The 23,229-nt window shown below is 35.0% G+C and overlaps 4 protein-coding genes across 9 annotated transcripts in view; 1 reads left to right on the top strand and 3 right to left on the bottom strand.

Moving 5' to 3' along the window:
- LOC108347370 (DENN domain and WD repeat-containing protein SCD1) overlaps nt 1-9,470 on the bottom strand; it is a 40,315-nt gene extending 30,845 nt beyond the window's left edge. The window contains exons 1-7 of one of the 3 annotated variants that reach the window (XR_008247193.1): nt 9,000-9,470; nt 8,776-8,869; nt 7,742-7,943; nt 7,301-7,442; nt 7,103-7,203; nt 6,545-6,608; nt 1,508-1,621 (exon numbers count right to left, since the gene is read on the bottom strand). Coding sequence is in view for 2 of the 3 variants with exons in the window: in XM_017586560.2 (XP_017442049.1) it covers nt 1,508-1,621; nt 6,545-6,608; nt 7,103-7,203; nt 7,301-7,442; nt 7,742-7,943; nt 8,776-8,869; nt 9,000-9,173 (891 nt within the window). In the remaining variant the exon portion in view is untranslated. Of the gene's footprint in view, nt 1-1,507; nt 1,622-6,544; nt 6,609-7,102; nt 7,204-7,300; nt 7,443-7,741; nt 7,944-8,775; nt 8,870-8,999 lie in introns of those variants that run through there. The other 2 variants (XM_017586560.2, XM_052873472.1) reach the window with 2 other exon arrangements.
- A 2,189-nt stretch (nt 9,471-11,659) lies between these two features.
- Nucleotides 11,660-13,839, top strand: LOC108347433 (cytochrome P450 CYP736A12-like). The gene is made up of 2 exons (XM_017586667.2): nt 11,660-12,680; nt 12,834-13,839. The coding sequence occupies exons 1-2, from the start codon at nt 11,991-11,993 to the stop codon at nt 13,674-13,676; spliced, it is 1,533 nt and encodes a 510-aa protein (XP_017442156.1). The 5' UTR covers nt 11,660-11,990; the 3' UTR covers nt 13,677-13,839.
- A 266-nt stretch (nt 13,840-14,105) lies between these two features.
- Nucleotides 14,106-17,996, bottom strand: LOC108347431 (aluminum-activated malate transporter 9). Of its 2 annotated transcripts, none has more exons than XM_052878626.1 (6): nt 17,396-17,996; nt 16,975-17,058; nt 16,577-16,846; nt 16,348-16,484; nt 16,110-16,256; nt 14,106-14,930 (listed from the first exon to the last, which is right to left on the bottom strand). In XM_052878626.1, the coding sequence occupies exons 1-6, from the start codon at nt 17,751-17,753 to the stop codon at nt 14,253-14,255; spliced, it is 1,674 nt and encodes a 557-aa protein (XP_052734586.1). In that variant the 5' UTR covers nt 17,754-17,996; the 3' UTR covers nt 14,106-14,252. The 2 variants fall into 2 exon arrangements, with proteins under 2 accessions (XP_052734586.1, XP_017442153.1); XM_017586664.2 differs by having other exon boundaries at nt 16,975-17,112; nt 17,396-17,995.
- Nucleotides 17,997-19,019: 1,023 nt separating this feature from the next.
- Nucleotides 19,020-21,995, bottom strand: LOC108347432 (aluminum-activated malate transporter 9). Of its 3 annotated transcripts, none has more exons than XM_017586666.2 (6): nt 21,331-21,992; nt 20,989-21,126; nt 20,586-20,855; nt 20,262-20,398; nt 20,032-20,178; nt 19,020-19,963 (listed from the first exon to the last, which is right to left on the bottom strand). In XM_017586666.2, exons 1-6 carry the CDS (start codon nt 21,683-21,685, stop codon nt 19,304-19,306), a joined length of 1,707 nt encoding a protein of 568 aa, XP_017442155.2. In that variant the 5' UTR covers nt 21,686-21,992; the 3' UTR covers nt 19,020-19,303. The 3 variants fall into 3 exon arrangements, with proteins under 3 accessions (XP_017442155.2, XP_052735171.1, XP_052735167.1); XM_052879211.1 differs by having other exon boundaries at nt 20,993-21,126; nt 21,331-21,465; XM_052879207.1 differs by lacking the exon at nt 20,032-20,178 and having other exon boundaries at nt 21,331-21,995.
- Nucleotides 21,996-23,229: the final 1,234 nt, after the last annotated feature.

Genomic DNA, 23,229 nt, shown 5'->3' on the forward strand with positions numbered 1-23,229 from the left:
AGAAATTTATATGGAGCAACCACCTGGCTTTGTTGCTCAGGGGGAGTCATCTGGATTGGTATGTCGTCTTCGCAAATCCTTGTATGGCCTAAAACAGTCTCCTCGGGCCTGGTTTGGTAAATTCAGTTGTGTTGTTCAACAATTTGGTATGTCTCGCAGTGAAGCGGATCATTCAGTGTTCTATCGCCACTCGAGTGCTGGATGTATCTATTTAATAGTGTATGTCGATGATATTGTTCTCACAGGAAGTGACTATCTTGGCATCTCTCAGATGAAACAACACCTTTGTCATCATTTTCAAACCAAAGATCTTGGCAAACTTCGGTACTTTTTGGGTATTGAAGTAGCACAATCCAATGATGGTATTGTCATATCTCAGAGGAAGTATGCGTTAGACATCTTGGAGGAAACAGGGTTAATGAACTGTAAATCTGTTGAGACACCTATGGACCCTAACATCAAACTCCTACCAAATCAGGGGGAGCTTTTCTCAGATCCTGAACGGTACAGAAGACTAGTTGGTAAATTAAACTATCTTACTGTTACGCGTCCTGACATTTCCTTCGCAGTTAGTGTGGTGAGTCAATTTCTAAACTCCCCATGTGAAGACCATTGGGATGCAATTGTTCGTATACTGAAGTATATTAAAAGATCACCTGGAAAAGGTTTGCTATATGGCCCTAACAACGATACAAAGATCGTTTGCTATTCAGATGCTGATTGGGCTGGTTCCCCTTCTGATAGGAGGTCTACTTCTGGATATTGTGTCTCTATTGGTAGCAACTTGATATCTTGGAAAAGTAAGAAGCAAAGTGTTGTGGCAAGGTCGAGTGCAGATGCAGAATATAGAGCTATGGCATCAGCTACTTGCGAGCTTGTGTGGCTTAAACAATTGCTTAGTGAATTGAAATTTGGAGATGTCACTCACATGATACTTATATGTGATAATCAAGCTGCTCTCCATATTAGCTCTAATCCTGTCTTCCATGAGAGAACCAAACACATTGAAGTTGATTGTCATTTCATTCGAGAAAAAATCATATCCGGAGATATCAAGACTGAGTTTGTTAACTCAAGCAACCAGTTGGCAGACATATTCACTAAGTCCTTACGAGGACCTAGAATTGATTATCTTTGTAACAAGCTTGGAACATATGATTTATATGCTCCAGCTTGAGGGGGAGTGTTAGATGTTAAGATGTGTGTTTCTGTTATTTGGGCTTAGTCTATTCTGTATTAAGGGCATTGGCCCATATCTTACAATATAAATAAACTACCCTATGTGTAGTCTAAACACATAAGGGATATTTTCTCCCAATCTTCTTTATTTCTCATAATTAGTTATGACAGTATACCTTTGATCAAATGAAGAATCAAAAGATTGCAACTAGTGGTCAAAAACTAAATGATATTCACAAGACTCAATACAAGGTGAACTTGGCTACAAACTGGAATTCTGAAAAATAAGTGATCGCAATGACTAGGAACAAGATAAGGAATGACTTACCCCATCCATTGCCAGAGCAGAAATATCAACACCCGAATGGAGCCCCATCATATATGGTGTAGGAGCATCAATATAATCTACTCCACTGAAAAACAGCAACGGAATGTATACATGCTTGAGGAAAGAAAAAAAAAAGACCCAAGAAAGAGGGATTAGAAGTGAGTCAACATCAATATTTTAAGAATTAGCAAGAGAAGTTATTAAATATGGTATGCACACAGGCAGAACAATAAATTTTCCAGCGGGGATGCTAAATATACAGAAGAAAGGGGGGGTTTATCACATGATAATCAAAATCAACAATGACTAGCAATTTTACTATTAATAATCGTATAAGATTTAGTTTTGAAAAATATTACACTTCTTAGGTAATTAAATATACTAGTAAATCATTTCATCAAGTTTATGAGTTTGTGGTGAAATTTCTCAAGTTTATGATGAGTTTTGAAAAGTATTACATGACTTAGGTAATTAAAGATACTGGTAAATCATTTCATCAAATTTGAATTTGTGGTGAAATTTCTCAAGTTTATTACACAAAAGTACGGTAAAATTGGTCAAAATCATTACCTTCCTTTTTCTTAAAGGATGAACAAAGCTGAGTTGTCATACTTCAACTATTTGTATAAGAATTAATCATCCACCAAAATCCAAATATTATAAATCCTTACTTTACAATGAAAAAAATTATCTATAAAAATATTAAAAGCAATTCAAAACAAAATTACTGCCTAAAGCGTATCTAAACAAGCAACCAAATTCTTCCTAACATATATCTATAATGTATGAGAAATAAAAAAAATAAAATTATAATGTATATCTTAACATAAACGGACTGCTTTATAAAAACAAATTAAAAGCATTCCAAATCTAAAACAGAGGCATTCTTTCTATTGATAAAATTATCTTACTATCAATTAAAAGCAAAATTAAATCCTATAATGAAAAAAAAATCCTAATATGTATTTTATTTATTTCTATTAATTGTTGTAGATATTTCAGACAGAGTTGTATATTAGTTAGGTAGCTAGTGGACAGTTGACTCATTGCTTATAATAGTTCTATTAATAGTAATGATGTACTGTGATACATGTGTATGAAATGTAAAATTTCAGATTCAGTCACCATATCCCTTGTTCTCTTTTCCTTTTCCTCTGTGTTCTTATGAGTGAGTTTAGTGTGTATTCTAACATAATAACTATTTTTACGGTTCAATTTTACTTATAAAACAAAATAAAAACAAAACTGAATCTTTATAATAGTGTTTGAAATATGACACAATGTGACAAAATGACAGATTTAATTATCTTATGGCGTTTTAAAGTTTAGCTTTAATAGATGAAACTCACAATTATTGTATAAAATTTGTAAACATAACTGTGTACCAGTAAGGATGGAGGGGGTGCGGTGGAAGAAGGGGATAAGGTGGGAATTTAAAAAAATAGACACAAATATATTATATTCGCATACAAGTCTACATGGTTAGAATATTTTGTATACAAGGGGGTAACTGCCCCAGTTTAACATGGTTTCGTCCCGAAGGGTGATGCATAACTAATTGAATATAGTGATTAAAGAAGAAAATAAATGTTGTTTGGAGGTATCACCCCTTATATCCATACTCTTTGTTCCATATGGAATATGTAACCAACTTTATTTACAATAGTTTGACAGATCTGTGGAGTTCTATTGACGTATGAGTAATTGCATAAAATGTCCTCCCTTTCCATCACTTGCTGGAATTCTTTTAATCAAAAGAAAGAATGTTATTGCATCACTATACAGGTTGTAATCTGATAGGTTCAAAATGATAGGCTTTTTTAGACCTATAATGAGATGTTTTAGAAACTCCAGATCTTTATTCCAACAACATACCAAGTTTCCTCCAATGTGGAGAAACCCAACACATACAATTTCTGGTTATTCGAGAGAACCAAACTCTCAACTCTTTCTATTCTTTTCAGAATGTACAAAAACAATGAAAAACTGCTAAAAACAACTACCTACACACTTTATAAAATTCGGAAACAATAAAACCTACCCACAGACAGTTATAACTGTCTGTCCCTTTTATTTCTCCTAATATAAATATTTCCCTTGAACCTATCAATACCCCCTCCATGAAGTTTCACCTTGTCCTCAAGGTGAAAAGTAGAAAACTCCTTATTGAAGCATCTTCCTAGCTGTTTTCAATGGGTGAGAGGTGTTTTCAACTGGACGAACTACCTTCTTTTTTCTTTATTTTGTAAACTGTATCAAACCTATCACACTCCCTCCATGAAGGTGCACCTTATCCTCAAGGTGAAATTTTGGAAATTCTTTATGAATGCAGGCAGCAGATTCCCCTAATTCCTGCATTCCCTCCTCTGAAATAAGCAGCATATGGAGCTATTTATTTTTGCAAGTATGATTAGGCCCAAACTTTTCATCACACCTAAAGCATAGGCATAGGCCCTTCTAAATGGTGTCCCTCCTTGTTGAGATTGATGGTGCTCACACAACCACTGTTCTCTCCACTTCCTTTGTTGGAGTGGGTAAAACCCACTGGATGTCTCCCTTCCTGTGAGTAACTGCAAGTAGGTGGCAATTGTCTATAGGTGTTACTTTGAAGTTGCACAGTGAGAGAGTCCCCTTGGTGGTGACTCTAACCTTTTCCTCCACCATTTGAGCCTTAATCATTAACTCAGCAAGATTATGAGGTTCATAAACTTTAACCTCTGCCTCTATGTCTTCATTCAGCCCATTCAAGAATATGTCCACCAAGTAATCTGGTTGCATTCCTTTCATGAACCCTGCATATTGTTCAAACTGCTCAATATATTCCCCTATAGGTCCAGTTTGACGCAAGCCAAGCAAAACTTCAAATGGGTTCTGCAACATTGTTGGCTGAAATCTTCTAACCACCACATCTTTGAAGGTTTCCCATGTTGGATGTGAATGGCAGGTTTCCCACCATTGAAACCAATTCAAAGCTTTCCCCTCCAATGCCACCATAACAACCTTCATTCGCTCCTCCCACTAACCCCTTTCAAACAGAAATACCGTTCTAATCTATTGGTCCACCCATAAGCCTCGTCCCCTGCAAACACAGGAATGTCCAACTTCCTCCATGTGGCAGAAATCCCAGTAGAACTTCCTCCTTCATTACCCCATTATCCTCACGGTCATCCTTGGAAATAGCATCCATGGCAATAGCATCCAAGTTCTACTGGGATTTCTACCACATGGAGGAAGTTGGACATTACTGTGTTTGCAGGGGACGAAGCTTATGGGTGGACCAATAGATTAGAATGGTATTTCCGTTTGAAAGGGGTTAGTGAATGAAGGCTGTTATGGTGGCATTGGAGGGGAAAGCTTTGGCTTCAATGGTGGGAAACCTGCCATCCGCATCCAACATGGGAAACCTTCAAAGATGCAGTGGTTAGAAGATTTCAGCCAACAATGTTGCAGAACCCATTTGAAGTTTTGCTTGGCTTTCGTCAAACTAGACCTATAGGGGAATATATTGAGGAGTTTGAACAATATGCAGTATTCATGAAAGGAATACAACCAGATTACTTGGTGGACATATTCTTGAATGGGCTGAATGAAGACATAGAGGCGGAGGTTAAAGTTTATGAACCTCATAATCTTGCTGAGTTAATGATTAAGGCTCAAATGGGGGAGGAAAAGGTTAGAGTCACCACCAAGGGGACTCTCTCACTGTGCAACTTCAAAGTAACACCTATAGAAAATTGCCACCTACTTGTAGTTACTCACAGGAAGGGAGACATCCAGTGGGTTTTACCCACTCCAACAAAGGAAGTGGAGAGAACAGTGGTTGTGTGAGCACCATCAATCTCAACAAGGAGGGACACCATTTAGAAGGGCCTATGCTTATGCTTTAGGTGTGATGAAAAGTTTGGGCCTAATCATACTTGCAAAAATAAATAGCTCCATATGCTGCTTATTTCAGAGGAGGGAATGCAGGAATTAGGGGAATCTGCTGTCTGCATTCATAAAGAATTTCCAAAATTTCACCTTGAGGATAAGGTGCACCTTCATGGAGGGAGTGTTGATAGGTTTGATACAGTTTACAAAATAAGGAAAAAAGAAGATAGTTCATCCAGTTGAAAACACCTCTCACCCATTGAAAACAACTAGGAAGATGCTACTACCATCAATAAGGAGTTTTCTACTTTTCACCTTAATGACAAGGTGAAACTTCATGGAGGGGTATTGATAGGTTCAAGAAAAATATTTATATTAGGAGAAATAAAAGGAACAAACAGTTATAATTTTCTGGGGTAGGTTTCATTGTCTCAGAATTTTATAAAGTGTGTAGGTAGTTGTTTTTAGCAGTTTTTTATTGTTTTTGTACATTCTGAAAAGAATAGGAAGAATGGAGAGTTTGGTTCTCTCGAATAACCAGAAATTGTATGTGTTGGGTTTCTCCACATTGAGGAAACTTGGTATGTTGTTGGAATAAAGATCTGCAGGTTAGCACTCCAACCTGTACCAATCATATCCAACATTCTTAATCACTAGATGATATTTACTAATATGCATGTTACTTAGTTCAATTAACACAATTTCATCTATTGTTTATAAATTATATTTATTTACTGTCTATAACTGTACTTATGTCATAATTGATGACTCTTATTATGATATCAGTACCTACAAAACAATGTTTGATCAGGCTTGCTGGTATGTTTAATACGTATAATGCTCGTGTCGGGATTTTTTATAGACTACATTCATATTCATCCAGGATTACATACCTAGACAATGCCTTATCACATGTATGTATCAATCTAAAATATCAAATGTGCTTCTACTCAATGTGTTGTTGTTATGCCATATTTATCAAAATCCACATTATTTCTTATTGTAATCTAACTATCTATCATACAATATTCACATTGTTGAATTAAAAAAGGCATAAGCAATAATTTCACTCGTGTGTAGAAATATCAGTACTGAACTAGTTTGAGTGAAAAGAATGGAGTACATAAATATAGGAAAAACTAATGCCAAGTCTGAAGTAAATCTCACCTGCCATCGGAAAGGGTAAATTAAGTGACAAATCGCCTCTGATACAAGTGTAAGAAGTGAATACCTGCCAAAGTAAAATACAGACTAAACAATCATTTTACAAACTGAGTTAATATAAAATCTAAATGACAAATTACCAGACAACTAAGATATAAACGAGGGAGAATTATGATCAACCTGCAGCACATGGTCCTTCCTTATCATATTTCCCTAAAATACTCATGCTAAAATATTGATAAAGTAAACATCAAAATGGATCTTTTTGACACCATTACATCAAATGCACCTGCCAGACTGCTCACCTTGTCAAAAATATAAAAGATTTGATATCCGGAGGGAAAAAAATGTAAATTGTATTATCAATATGAAGCATAGCAAACAAAGGTAGAAATTGTAAATATGTGGTAAAATTCCCTATAGGCTTCATAGTGAATGCTGTTATTAATATGAAATTTATGGTAGTTTAGATGGAAGTCAAAGAACAGACACATTGCCGCCATAGAGGCCAATCTTGACCAAAAAAGTAACAGACTTCAATAGTCTTAGAAAGATAAATACTTGTTAGCTCGAAACAAAATCCTTCTCTCAAGCAACACTGCTGTAAAAAGTCTCACTAAGTTGTCAACATCCAAGCACTGCACTATAGGCAGAAATGATATCTGTGCCACAAAATTTAGGACAGTTGTCAGCTAAGGAAGTTATGAAGCTGAAGCACACAGCAAACAAACCCAAGAAAAAGGACTTAGGAGATTGTACATCAGCATGGGGGAGCCAATCATTCGGTGGAGCCTCCACAGAAAGCAAACAACTCTCAATAGCAAACAGAACTCGTTCCTTCCCAGGCGTTGGCAATGGCACACTGGACACCATATGCGCTATAACATCCCATAGTGGCTTGCTGAAATTATTGTAGAGCTGGGACATTAAAACCAACAGAAACAGAACACGATGCATTTTCACATTTAATCTTGGGAAAAACCTCAGTCACATTCATGAAGCCCAACTATAGCAAAGCTAACAGTTACATGTTCATTTAAAAAGAGAGAAAATGATTAAACTGAGTTATGTGCTGATTTTCAAAAAAAGTGAAAATGGCTATACTTTGTACTGTACAGAACATAGACAAAGGTCGTTACATTGTCAACTGCTGGATCCATAACAAAGCAGGAGAAGTTATTGCAACTATGGCATACATACCTACTTCCTTTTGAGGAAAAACAGAGAGCAAATATTTCCTCCAGAGCACTTCTTAATATGCTGAAACTTGGCAAGCGTGAAACCAGACAGATGCATTTGTCAGCATATGAGTTTGCCTGTATCCGGTAGGCCTCTACAATATCCTCACAAACTAGATCCCGGAAAGAAATGCAGCTGACATAGATTTTTGATCCATCACCCTCTGTATCAAATTTTTAAGTTAAATATGGTATTGGAAAATAATACCCATGGAGAGAGTTAACAATGATCCAAACAAAAAAATATATACAAATTTATTGAAATATTAATTCATAATATACAATGTTAGAATTGTGAAAGCAACAAAAGAAGGAGTAAAGGTAAATGTAAACCGAAATGTTAAAATATTTTGCAGATTTGAGGTCAAAACTAGGGGCTAGTTTATTACTACACGTTATAAGATGGCTGCTTGCAGTTGGAACAATTGTTACAGTGTGATGGATGAATATTGGGTTTATCATATGTACCCATTACTTTGGAACAATTTCGCTCCGTTTGCTTTGTTAAACCATAATGCCTACATTTTAAGAACCTCTACTTGCCCCCGGATTAGATTTGCTCATGCCTCTGTTCACAAATTCTCTCTGGTGCCCAGAATGTGGCTTCTTTCTCAATACACAGATATTGGGGGAGCCTTACTGCATTCCATATTCTCTACTTTCCTTCTATAATCTCCAAAAAATTCTATCCGTAACAACACACTCCATCGCCAATCGCTTCTGCATACGTACATTGTGACATTTCCTTAATTAACAGAGCATCACAAGTAATACCTCAGTCTGGAGTACTAAAACAATGTAGTGTAAGCACAGTCTCTAATCTCATTTTTAAGATTCACCGTGACCACATTCCTCGTGCTCACCTGGTAGTCTTAGTGAACCACCTCGGCAAGAAGCTTCAAGAAACAGTGTCTAACTTCCTCAAACACTTCCACAGAAACTAAAACAACAACTAAGGTAAATTAAAGATTTAACAGCGCACGCACACAACCATACCGGTCAAAACAATCGGATAGCTCCGAGGAAACGAGGAAGGATCGTTGGAATCGAATCCTGACGAGTAGAATTCAACGCCGGCGGGTAAAACACACTGAAAGCAGCAACGACACACATCAGGTCAAACTGAAAACAAAACAATTCAACAACGCGATAATAACACGTAAAGAAGACTTCCAAATCGTTGTAAGCGAAGGATGCTATCTCTGTCGTTCGTTACTTACTGTGGAAAGCTGAGGCGGCGGAGGAGGATAGAGAGCGTGATTTGGAGGAGGATACTGATCGAGAAGAGAAGGAAGGTACATGCAACCAGGGCCATAATAGCCTTTGCTTCCGTCGATGGTTCGAATCTCTGGTCCGATCCCGCACACCACGAAGTACTCGAAGATTCGAGACATTTCTTCTGGCGATCTTTTGTGGTTACTTCCCCTTTCCCCTCTCAGAAACGCGAGAGAGAAGGGGCGCTTCGAGATCTGGTTACCTCGGTCTCGCCGATTCAAGAAATTGAATTTGAATGTGAATGTGAAATGCGAGTTTTAACTTGGATTTCTGAAATGAGGAAGTTTATTAATTGTATCCTTTGTAGATAAATGTAAACCAGGTGCTGCAGCGTTCAAAATGCATGTTTTTGGTTCAGTTCTGGGATTGCTTGGGTTGACAAAGAAAGCCAAAGAAGAAAGAAACGCGAAGAGAAAACTGTTAGAAATTATTGATTGCTGTAAATTGCTGTAAATAAATATCGTTGTTAAATGATAATGTTACTGAAGTAAAGAATTACAAAAAATACGTATACAATCTTTTAATAGTATTTTTTTATCATTTTTCTTTATTTTTCCTCACGCATTCATACATACAAAAATATAACTCTTTATCACATAAAAATAAAAAATTAATAATAAAAATAACTCTTTATCACATAAAAATAAAAATAACTCTTTATCAACCAAATGCTCGTTATTTATTAAATATACGTTTTATTATTCATGGTCAGACATTAATAATAAAAATGTATATTTTAATAAATAAAGTGTATTTAACTTTAGTTAATTTATTTAAAATAAAACTATTATTTAAGAAAAAAAATTGTTTAAAGATAAAATTATATACTATTACATAGTTAGCATGCTGTGTTCTTTTTTTTTTCTTATCGTATATCTTTATCAATTATAATTTTAAAAAAAAAATTAAAATGTTTCTTAATAAAAATATGTGGTTTCAATATAATCTTCAGTTCTTTGATTAAGCATTTTTTTTTCTAACAGTGTATTTTTTAAACGGTTCAACTTAGTTTATTTAATCATCATTTGTTTTGGCTAGTTTACTATATTTAATAAAACGTGATATCGTAACACACATTAATACATATCACATAGAATTTACAAATGAAAATAATGAACAAATGCATGGGCTACATGTCACATTAACATATGATCACATCATCAATAATAACATTTATAAGTACGAATAAATGTTTAAATTACGTATAAATGTAATACCAAACAAAACCTAACTAACAAGAAAAAATTGTTTTTATCATTAACACATTATATTATTTATTTTTTCATCATTATAGATGAAAGCAAAACAGAGCAAATATGTAACTACTAGAGGATCTACGACTTGTCAAAGGTAATACTAATGTGGCCTATTAGTTTAAAAATGTCACTATTAAGCTTTTTGGAAAACCTCAAAATAAAATAACAAGCTATATTTAAAAGACAAAAAAAATATTAGGTGTTTTATGTCCTCTTACTCAATCAAATATATATTTTTATTAATAATAAATTTTACTAAAAAAAGTTTATATTAACGAGTCATGTAGAAAGTTTCATATTAATTAAAAATAAGATCAATTCATGATATATAATTGGGTGCAAACTTTATGTTACAAGTTAGTTAATTTTGTGAAGTTAAGTTAAACTTAAAGTTTATTGTTTCATCTCTATCTATAAAATCAATTTATAATATATAAGTTGATGTAAACCTCACTTTACAAGATGGTTTTCTTGATATAATATAAAATTAGTAAAAATTTAACACCATGTTATATTATTTTTGTCATCCATTACAATAACTTTTGCAAATATAAATGAACTTTTGTGATAAAAACAAATTTGTCGATAAATCTAAGTTTATTGTTGGATTCTAGAATTTAAATTATCGATAAATATTTTATCAGAAATGGATTTGTCAATAAAAAACATTAATAAATAAATTATAATTTATACTATCAATGAATATTTTCATCACTGATAAAATGATTGTAAAAATTTTTTACTGAAGGAGAAACTTGTCAATAATTATCAATAACTACGAATTCGTCGATAAATATTTATTGGTAATTATCGACGAATTTTGACCATCAATAAATATCATGATTTAATTAATATATATATATATATATATATATATATATATATATATACCTCAATGAATAGTAAGTGTGGAAGTTCTCATACCGATTCATAAAAAACCAAGATGAATCGTTATGATATTCTGTTGAAAAAAAGATATTGACGCCGTACTAAAAAAATGAAAATATAAGTGATAAGTCATAGGAACTATTGTCAGATGTCACCCTTAAATCAAAATTGAGATTCTTATATAACACAACTTAAAAACAAACTCAAAGATAAAATTGAATTGTTATTTTTTATATAAAACTTATGTATATCAATATCTTACGAAGAACATCATTTTATATATAATGATTATCCTCCTAATTCCATATTAATTATCACTAACTAATATTTAATTCTTACTAATATTATAATACATTCACATAAAACACTTGAAAAATATTAATCAATAAGAATAATTTGAATTTGAAGTAAATTCTTTTAAATACAAGGTTTTGATTAAGACATTATTTTAGCACAATCCCAGTATGCTAAGGATATGCAAAAGTTAGAATGTTTCTCCCCTTTCTTTTGGGCTGCGTTTTCATCCGTTGACCGTTCTAATTCCATTTCCCCATCTGTCACGTCTCTTTCTTTCCCTTCTCCGGCATTTTCATTCACAGTTGCCCTTGTCTCATTTCGTTCGATCCGCACTTCTTGTTTCTTTTTCTCGTGAAATATTGCAGCTGGTTGTATCCGAATCCAAAAGTATTAGCTTTTGCCAAGAACGGTGAGAGCAGTTTAAAGTCAACACTGCACCGCGCTTAAGCGGAAGCAGCCTCATTTTCACCTCATCATATCATCAATCAACCAACCATGTATGCTTCAATCCCTCTTCTCCTCCTTTTGACCTTCTTAATTTCATCCATTCTCTCATTCATCTTCCTGCGTCGAAACCACACCCAAGATCACCGGAGACACCCGCCGGGCCCACCACCATTCCCAATCATCGGTAACCTCCACTTGCTGGGGAAGCTCCCGCACCGCACGCTCCAGGCCCTGGCCCAACAATACGGGCCCATCATGTCCCTTCGCCTGGGTCAGGTCCCAACCGTGGTCGTCTCCTCCTCCGAGTCCGTCCAACACTTCCTCAAATCACACGACGTCGTTTTCGCTAGCCGTCCAATACTCGAAGCGTCCAAGTACTTCGGCTACGGCTCCAAGGGACTAGTGTTCTCGGAGTACGGCCCGTACTGGCGGCACATGAGGAAAGTGTGCACGCTCCAACTTCTGAGCGCGTCGAAGGTGGAGTCCTTCGCGCCGTTGAGGAAGCGGGAGCTGGAGCTGGCAGTGAAGTCGGTGCAGGAGCGCGCCGCAAGAGGGGAGGTGTTGGACCTTAGCATGGTGGTGCACGACGTTGTGGAGGATATCGTGTACAAAATGGTGCTGGGATGTAGCAAGCACGATGAGTTTGATTTGAAGGGGTTGATTCAGAACGGGATGAACATCACTGGTGCGTTTAATCTAGCGGATTATGTGCCCTGGCTTGGTTCTTTGGATCTTCAGGTATATATACTAAATAACTCAACCGTAATCTTTTCTTTTCCTCACACAGTAACTTTATGTCACAGTAGCAAAAATAGTAAGGAAGATAAACATTTATAGGAAATGGAGTGTTACTTAAAATCTCTCGCATAGTGATTTAGCTTTTATTATCAGGGATTGAATCGAAGTTACAAGAAAATTAGTACAGCACTTGACCAAGTGTTGGAAAAGATAATAAAGGAGCATGAAGACGGTTCAAATGCACAAAATGAGCAGCAACATAAGGACTTCGTAGACATATTACTCTCGCTGATGTACCAACCCATGGATCCTTATGGTGAACAAAGCCATGTCATTGATCGAACTAACATCAAGGCTATACTTTTAGATATGATTTCTGGGGCATTTGAAACTTCTGCAACTGTGGTGGAGTGGACGCTATCCGAACTCCTAAGGCATCCGAGAGTGATGAAAAAGCTTCAAGATGAGCTAGATAATGTGGTTGGAAGGAACAAATTAGTGGAGGAAAATCATTTGGTGAAGTTAAATTACTTGGATATTGTGATCAAGGAGATATTGAGATTATATCCTCCTGGACCATTAGTTCCCCGAGAGTCAACAGAGGATGCTGTAGTTCAGGGTTATTTCTTAAAGAAAAAATCAAGAATCATAATAAACTTATGGGCCATGGGAAGAGATTCTAAGATATGGTCTAATAATGCTGAAGTATTTTATCCAGAGAGATTCATCGATAACAATTTAGACTTCAGAGGATATGACTTTAAGTATATGCCATTTGGTTTTGGTCGAAGGGGCTGCCCAGGAATAAACCTGGGCTTAGCAACAGTTAAACTTGTTGTGGCTCAATTAGTACATTGTTTTAGTTGGGAACTTCCAGGAGGTATGACCCCAGATGAGTTGGATATGAATGAGAAATTTGGCCTCTCAATACCAAGACTCAAGCACTTGTTTGCTGTACCCAGGAATCGTTTTCACAGAGAATCTTGCAAAGAATAAAAATTATTTTAGTTTGGCATAAAGGATGATATAGTTTCAGACTATAATTTAGTTGTCCTACTTTTTTCTTCTGTAACTCTTGCTATAACACTATATATGACGCCTGTAGAATATATTTTTGTTGCTTACAATATATATGGATGAAATATTCTGCTACCATAAACCACCGCTTTCATTACTCCTACTGTACGATTGAAGATTTTCCTGCCAAATCCAGGCAACTTAGGTTTTTACTTGGGTTAGTGATGTTGTATGTTTCTACTTTCGGATTCATTTTGTGCGTTTTCTACTTGTTTCTTTGGATGCTTGAATATTCATTGCTTTTGTGGGTTCATCGCTGATTTACTTGAATTGTTATTGATTACAATTCCTACACATTTTCATACTAATAGTTTTCTCTGCCGGAATTTCTTCGTCTATAACAAAATATAAAATTGATGATTTTTACCATAATTCAAACTTCATTCCCCCATTCGAATCTCATTCATTCCCTCATTTACATAGAACAAAATCAACAATGTCCTCGAAAAAGCAGATTCTGTAGAAGATGACGCTTGACACGAGGCAGTGCATGTTTCAGTTGTGGAATGTTAAGCAGTTACGCAACCTGCTCCAAAAACCAGGTGATGCTACCAGCGGTGGTGGTTGGTCGAGTGGGTCAGAAAAGTTTGCTGTTTCACCCAATTCCTCGAATGAATCTACCAGGTTTTGAAGCCTTGCCACAAATTCAATGAGAAGCGATGTAAACGTGGTTAGAGACAGTGATGTAGCACTTTGGTAGGTTTTTGATTCTTGACCCTCTTTGGGCACTGGTTTTGATTTCTGGTAAATCTGATCGGGCCAAGATAACTCTTTCCTAAACATGTTTGGAGAGGCATCAATTGCAGGGTTTCCTTCCCAAGAAGGTGGAACTTGAAGCGTTCTCAGATCAAGCACTGCTTCACTGAGAGATTTGCATTCCAGAAATTTTCTTTCTTCATCGGTGTGAAAGAGGCCCTGTTGAGGATGAGTCTCCTCGTCGTCTCTTGCGCGGTTTCCAATTTCCCAGCTCTCTGAATTCACAAGAAGATATGATTTTTTATCAATTTTCCGTTGCAATTCCTCTGCTGCTACATGAACTTCGAACAGCAAGTCTCCAGGACCTAGTTTCTCCATCTTTTTAACCTTGCTTCCAAGTTCACGCAACACTCTTGCCCCTTCAATACCCACCCTTTGAACCTCACTGCGGAAAACTAGTCTCTTCTCAGCTGGGGCCTATTTATCATAACAACAAATATTCTTCTTTGAAATAATTATAAAAAAAAGTGAACTTTTATATTTTTAAAATAAAATAAAAAGTTAAAAATAATATTAAATAAATGTAAAAAATTTATATATCAAAATATCATCTCTGTTCTTTTATTATAACTTTACATGAACTACTTCTGATAATAAACTCAATGTAGGTCTTATTTATTAATTTACTATTATATAAATATCTATATATAAAATTAACTTGCATAATAAAAAGAAAATATGGTTAAGCTATTTTTACGTAAGCTAAACTTGTTTTTGTAAGTTATCTCAAAAAACTTGTCTAAACATGCTTAAAAAAGCTTATAAATATAAAGTAAGGAGAGAAAAAGAATATTTAGATACAATTTACGTTCATTTAACATATTATTCTTTATTTTCTCATTACAAAAATCATGTCAAATATGTCATTTATCATTATCTTACAGGAAATTATACTTATAATTTCTTTAAAATATTTATACAAACATTTATATCATAAAGATATATTACATTATACATAAACTCTTCCAAATAGCCTTCACCTTATTTGTGTTTTTTTTTTCAAAAAAAAGTTAATTACAAGCTTGAGGTTGCTGTATTTACACATGAACCACTCCTTTGATTTATACTACATAAAACCCCATACTTTTGTGACCCGTGATAATTGCATCACTAGATTTATATAACATCCCAAAAATTGCAAATCATAATTAAATAAAGTTTGTGTTAATTATCTTGATTGAATATGTTTGTTATATCAATTTTGGCGGACAAAAATCAAATTAATCAATTATACGCAACAATTTGAGTTTTAACTATTTTGATGCATGGAAAATGCGTGGCAGAAAAACCAAAGTCAATAGAAAGTTAGTTTTATACCATATAAGGATTTAGTTAATTATTAACAGGATAAGTTTAGAGTGGAAAATTAGTAATTGCCGTAAAGATAAATTAATTACATATTTTCCTAAGTTGTGTCAAAGAAAATAAAATATATTCTAACTAAAATTCTAAAATGACACACGCTGAATATAAGACGCTTGCGAAAATAAAGTAAAAGTGAATTCCCACGACCGTTGAACACTCTTCATAATGAAAAACAAAAGGTTGCGAGGTTTTGTAACAATTATTATGAAAAAGTCGACAAAGAAGAAGTACCTGAATTTCAGAAAGTATGCATCCATGCATAGCCATGACCATAAATGCGCAGTGCCTAAGAGCTCCACTTAATTTTACATAATTCTTCCATGGATATCTGAACTTGTTGTAACGACCATGTGGTGGTTCCCAAACAGCAAATCCCATCTACAATCACCAGCATGTTACAGTTAGTGAAAATGATGATAAACATATATATATTCATGACCCAGAGAAAAATGAAGCAAACAAACAATACCAATGAATCTTCTTTACTTGTAGATTCAACAGCCGATCTGTAGCCATTGTAAACTGGGTCATCAGCAGCTTGGTATGTAAGAATTTTAGATGGTACCTTTTTATATTCAACACACTGAAGGTAGTGATTGACAACGCCTGAAAAACACGACAGTTATACAACCTAGTAAGAAACAAGTTTGGGAGTAACTGAGAATAAGTGAGATGATAAATAAAACATTGCAGGAAACCTTCCAAAGATGTTGCAACACCGATGAAGTTTTTCGTGACAAGATTATGCAGATCCTCACCAGCCCAGATAGGGTATATGCAGATATTTACTCCCAAAGATACAGCAGCCCCAAGTGCAATAAGTAAAAATCTGTTTATAGCTGTATCTAGAAACTCCCCTGTTCGATATCCAGAAACAGTAATGAAGCAATACGTGATCAAGAACACGCGGAACCCATATTCATAAGTCTTCAAAGTAGGGTATATTTTTGCATAGGTGGCACAGAGTCCTATCAGATCAATCACACAGCTAGTCAGAAAACCAGACATAAATATGTCAGAAATGCACATTTTTGGATACAACATATTTTCACAAACAAAACATGAAAGGAAAGTGATTGTGACAGTGAAACCATACCCACGGTGAAGATGTTTACAACAATCATAAGCCGCTGCCAGTCTCCAGCCAATTTTGATAACTCTGCTATCCCCAGAGAAAGTCCTGCAGCCGACAAAGTTCCCAATCCTCTGTTAAACCCTTTGCTCAGAGTTGCCCCTGCACTAATGCATCATCTTTTATTATAATTTCCCCCTTGATCCAATGCAAATCATGAAAAGGATTTATGATGAAACTATTGAAGCTTAAGGAATCCATTAATTCATTCTAGACAGTAACAGTTACGGATTTATGTTAACGTCTACTTCAGACTGAGAAAAGGACTAAACGAATAATTGAAATCAAGTGCCCCCACCAAGGAAAGAAAACATACAGTATTGGAAGCATATTACATATTATTATTATATTGGGAGCAGTTACAGAGTTATAGTTACAATAATACCTATGCTGAATTCAAAGACTACGACGACAGTTAGAATAGCCCAGACGGAGTAGCTAATCATATCCTTGAAGGGTTCTTTGAGGTAAATCAAAAACGACATAAGGGTCAGAGCAAGACCCATTTTTGCAGAGAAAACAACCTTCCTGGGATCAGAGCGACCCATCTCCCATGCCTTCTCAGCCACCTTCTTAGCCGTGTTCCACCGCTTCACCATCCACGATTGTTCTTCCTCTTCCATCATCGCCACGCCAATCCCCATCTGTGAAATATTACCAAAACTCTTCTCCGATAGAAGCCTCTCCTTCTTCTCCGCCAAACCGTGACGAAACGATCCCGATTTCACCAATTTCGGAGCCATTCGAATAGAGATAAGATGAGTGGTAAGGTAATGAATGTTATTCAGTTCTTCTCGTTCCACTACTGAAGAGTGTACTCGTGAAGTGTTGGAGGGTGAGTACCTATCTATTAGCGAAGCTGTGTTTTAGTTCATAAATACAAACAAAAAATGGAGTCACGTTTTGGTTTCGATTGTACTGCTTTATTTCCATCCTCACAAAAATGGTTTTTGCAAAAACAAAAAAAAAAATCAGTCTTATTTTTGTGGTGGCCTGACTTTCTTGTGTTTCTTACGGAAACCAGGAACCAAACCGCGAGGGTCTTGAACATGACATCTTTGGGTGCATGAGTTCTTGGTCGTTTAAGACTGGACACGTCACAAGATGGGCCCAAATTCCAAGAGTAACATTTGTTTCCAATCGGCCACATTTTCTTTGTTAGGTTAGGAGAAAGGTATGGATATTTATTAATTCTTATCAATAAAAACAGTTATATTGATTCCATAGTTCAACTTTCCCATAATTGAATTTTTTTTATTTAAACTTCTGTTAATTTTCTTTTATATTGCATACTTGGAATTTTTATATTTTTCAATTAAATGTATGACATGAGTATTATTTTATTTTTTATGTTGTTTATTTATCAGGACATATTAAGAAATATAAAATTTTGTAATTAATATAAAATAATATTGTAAATATATTCTTATGAAATGGGTTCAATATCAAGAGATTGATACCGTTACCTACATTAGTGACAACAAAAATTCCTTATTTATTGTAGACATGACATAAAAACTATTTGTAGTATAACAATCCTATTATCAAAAAGCAATATAAGTCAATTACTATTTTTTGCGCTAATTGTAATATTATTTTTATTAATCACAAATTTTCATATTTTTAATACAACTATTTAGATGTAAAATTATAATTTATATATATTTTAAATTTTAATATATTTTAAGCTTTAATATATTTTAAGCTTTAAATTTTAAAAATAAATATAAATATATTTTACAATTAACTGTTCATCTATTTTATATTTTTGAGATTCTTTTTAATAATTTAATTTAAAATTATATATATATATATATATATATATATATATATATATATATATATATATATATATATATATATATTTAAAGTGAAGCTTTTAGATGAAACTACACACACTTCTGTATCCTCTTCCCCATCTTGCGATATTTTGCCATCTCTAATTTTGCAAGATGTTGATGGAATGTAGGGAGATTGTGGTTGCAAAGTAGTGTGATGAAAATCATATATAAAACTAAGTATCCACCTTCTTCAAACGGATGATAGTGACGATCAAGCAGAAGTTTACTACTAGATGAGTTACATCACATTAGTAAATTCTCTAATAATTATGTTCTTCTCACACACACACCATCCTCGTTTAGCAACCTTGGAAAGTAATTTAGAATCAGAATCAGAATGAGGTTAGCAACCTTGTAAGGTAATTTAGAAACAGCTATTGACACGACCAGCTCCAAGCTTCAGTCCTTCAATTTCAAATTGTCATAAGGAATATCGTATTTCAGTCCTTAAATTACGAGCAGTTAAACAACCTGGTCCAAAAGCCATGAGATTTTAATGGCTCTCGTTGCTCAAGAGGGTCAGAAAAGTTTGCTGTTTCACCTAGTTCTTCAAATGAATCCACCAAGTTTTGAAGCCTTGCCACAAATTCAATCAGAAGCGATGAAAATGTTGTTAGAGATAGGGCACTAGCACTTTCGAAAGTTTTCAGTTGTTGACCCTCTTTGATCTCGGCATTTGATTTTTGATGATATATATGAGCAGGCAAAGATGTCTGTTTCCTGGACATGTTTTGAGAGGCATCGGTCGCAGGCACAACATGGTTATTGCCCAGAGTTAAATTTCCATCCCACGAATGTGCAACTTCAACTGTTCTCAGGTCAAGCACTGCTTCACTTCGAGACTTGTGCTCAAGAATTTCTCCTTCTTCGCCTGTGTCCTCGATTGGTCGGTTTCCAATTTCCCAGCTCTCTGAATTCACAAGAAGGTATGATTTTTTATCAATCTTCTTTTGCAGTTCCTCTGCTGCGTCGTGCACTTCATCCAGCAAGTCTTCCCGGTCTAGTTTCTCCATCTTTTGAACTTTGTTTCCAAGTTCACGTAACACTTTCGCCCCTTCACAACCTACCCTTTGAAGCTCGCCACGGAAAACCTGTCTCTTCTCAGCTGGGGCCTATGTATCACAGAACGAAGTTAACAAGAAGACAACAGACCATTATCAGAAAGTTCACAGACAAGAACCTGTATTTCAGAAAGTATGCATCCATGCATAGCCATGACCATAAATGCGCAATGCCTTAGAGACCCGCTTAATTTCACATAATTCTTCCATGGATATTTATGCATTTTGTAATGACCATGTGGTGGTTCCCACACAGCAAAACCCATCTTCAATCACCAGCACATGAGAACGAGTCAAAATGATGTCAAACATATATTCATGAACCAGAGAAAACTGAAGTGTATTGTACCAATGTATCTTCTTTACTTGTCGATTCAACAACCGATCTGTACCCATTGTAAATTGGATCCTCAGCAGCTTGGTAAGTAAGAATTTTAGACGGCACCTTCTTATATTCAACACAATGAAGGTAGCTACTGACAACACCTGGTGAACAGAGACAAACAAGCTCAACAGAGTCATACTGTTGGAGTAAATACGAGACTAAGATTCTATCTACTATAAATTATTGTTCTTTATTTCATTATAAAATTTACCAAATGTTTGAGAAGCAGCAAACCAAATGGTATTAACTGGAAGTGAAATGTGACGATGAAGATGACATTGTGCATACCTTCCAAAGATGTTGCAAGATCCATGAAATTTTTTATGACAAGATTATGCAGATCCTCTCCAGCCCAGATAGGGTATATACAGATATTTACTACCAAAGAGACAGCAGCACCGAGTGCAATGAGGACAAATCTATTTATAGCAGTATCAACAAATTCCCCTGTTTGATACCCGGATACAGTAATGAAACAGTACGTGATCAAGAACACGCGGAACCCGTATTCATAAGGCTTGAAAGAAGGGTATAGTTTTGTGTATGTGGCAGAAAACCCTAGCAGATCAATCACACAGCTAGTCAGAAGACAGATTCATCAGCAAAAAGACAAACTCATGTGGATCATAAAACAGAAAGTTTTTTTTTTTCACAAACAAGAAATGAAATGAAAGTGAATGTGAAACCAGACCTACAATGAAGATGCATATAATGATTATTAGCTGCTCCCATTTTCCAGCCAATGTTGATAACTCTGCCATTCCCAATGAAAGTGCTCCAGCCAACAAGGTCCCCAATCCACCATTTAAGCTCTTGCTCAGAGTTGCCCCTGCATTAGTGCATTATGTTTGATCAAAACTTATTAACATTCGACTGATACGAAGATTAGACAGATAGACCACCCTTGACCCAATGAAAAACATGAAAAGGAATCGAAGCTCAGAACAGGATCAACATCACCTACAGTTTCACAATTTATTGTATAAAAAAAAAAACATGATTAAAATTGCATTCTAGTTAGGTATACGTATACCTATGCTGAATTCGAAGACTACGACGACAGTAAGAATGGCCCAGACACAGTAAAGACTCATGTCCTTGAAGGGTTCTTTGAGGAAAATCAAAAATGAAAGAAGGGTCAAAGCAAGACCCGTTTTTGCAGAAAAGATGATCTTTCTTGGATCAGACCGACCCATTTCCAATGCTTTCCCAGTTACACGCTTAACCGTGCTCCACCACTTCAACATCCTCGATTGCTCTTCCTCTTGCATCACCATGCCAATCCCTATCTGAGAGATATCACTACTACTCTTCCCCGAGAGAAGCCTCTCCTTCTTCTCCGCCAAACCGTGACGGAACGACCCCGATTTCACCAATTTCGGAGCCATTTTTGTAACCAGAGAAACTGGGAACTAAGCCAATTGATGTAAATCCGATTCTGTTTCAAGAACTTTACGTTGACATGTGTTTTAGTGATAGACAAATGGTCTGCTGCATTAATCTCACCCTCACAAAAACCTTTTCCCGCAGATTATTATATTATCTTGCTTAATATTTTTGGAACTGCTCTATTTTTTTTGTGAACTTGAATTACTACACCTTTAGGGGAATATTAGTAGTGTTTGGTTTTTGCTTTGTTTTGTCGTGGTTGGGAAAAGAAGCTGGTAGAAGACATGACATCACTGTGACAAGGAAGAGAGCAGAATGTGATGCTTGGAATAATCTGAGTTTAAAATTCAAGAAGATAAGCCCCAAATCCCCTGAAGAACAAGAATTCCATTTTATACGGAATGCGTGTTTTCCTTTTCCCCAGAAGAGCATTGGATAATTTATTATGAGATAAGTTTCCTAAATTTTACAATATTACTAAAAAGATATATCAATATCATTTTATTATCATCAAACTCAATTAGTTAATCTTAATTAATTTTGAAAACATTACTATAAGGATGCGACTTTTTGGTATAATGGTTAAGCGTGCAATGAATTATGGAGGTGGCTTTCATAGCTTGCCTTTTGAGTGACAAACTCTACATGCTCTGCATCAAGACATTAGACAGAATAGCAAATAATGTGTGAATTTTTTAATCACTTCGACATATCCATCAATGTTTTTTTTTTCTCAGCAATAATGTACTAGAATTACGTGTGGCACAAGACGTGTCTAAACTTTTTAACCCCGTTCAACAAAAAAAAAAACATCAATGACTATATAGTGTAAAATTTATATTTTGGAGAAATATGTAAAATGCCCTTTGAACTGAAACATGGCAAATGAAGATTTCTTTAATTAAAGCATGGTTCACTGTAAAATAGAAGAAGAAAAATTGGTAAGTTAGTATTGACATTTGGAGTTGTTCTTTTCTTAAATTTGATCTATATTATGAAATAAGTGTTATAGTGAAATAATGTCATCGTGGAGTCTATTTGTTTACTTAATTATTTTTTTATTTTTGTATCAAGTACATATTTTCCTTTTATGTATGTATGATTTGGAATTGTTATCTTATATATCTTAAGAAACAATAGATAACTTTAGGATGATGAATCTTCTGAATTATTTGTTCTTGGGCCCATTCGCGTTAAATTGCATGGTTATCACTAGACAAAGTAGTTATGTACATTTATAATTTTTTTCTTAAATTCTTACATAAAAATTAATTGTTACCTAGCTCAACCGAACATAATAAAAACAAGTAACTTTAATTCAAAAGTTTTAATGGCTTATCATAAGTGCTCATCACCTCCACGTTCAACACGTGCGTCATTTCCCTTCTCTTCCTAAGTTTCCTGAAATGCCAATCACAATCTTCTTTATTTCCTGGTTTCTAAATTCGACAATTATATAGCTGTTCCGAAAGTAAAAGGAAAATCGTATCATTTAAACTAAAAAATAATATTTTTATATATATAAATTTTTTACATTCATTTA

The sequence above is a fragment of the Vigna angularis genome, chromosome 1, assembly GCF_016808095.1.
Source record: "Vigna angularis cultivar LongXiaoDou No.4 chromosome 1, ASM1680809v1, whole genome shotgun sequence".
NCBI classification, from domain to species: Eukaryota; Viridiplantae; Streptophyta; class Magnoliopsida; order Fabales; family Fabaceae; genus Vigna; species Vigna angularis.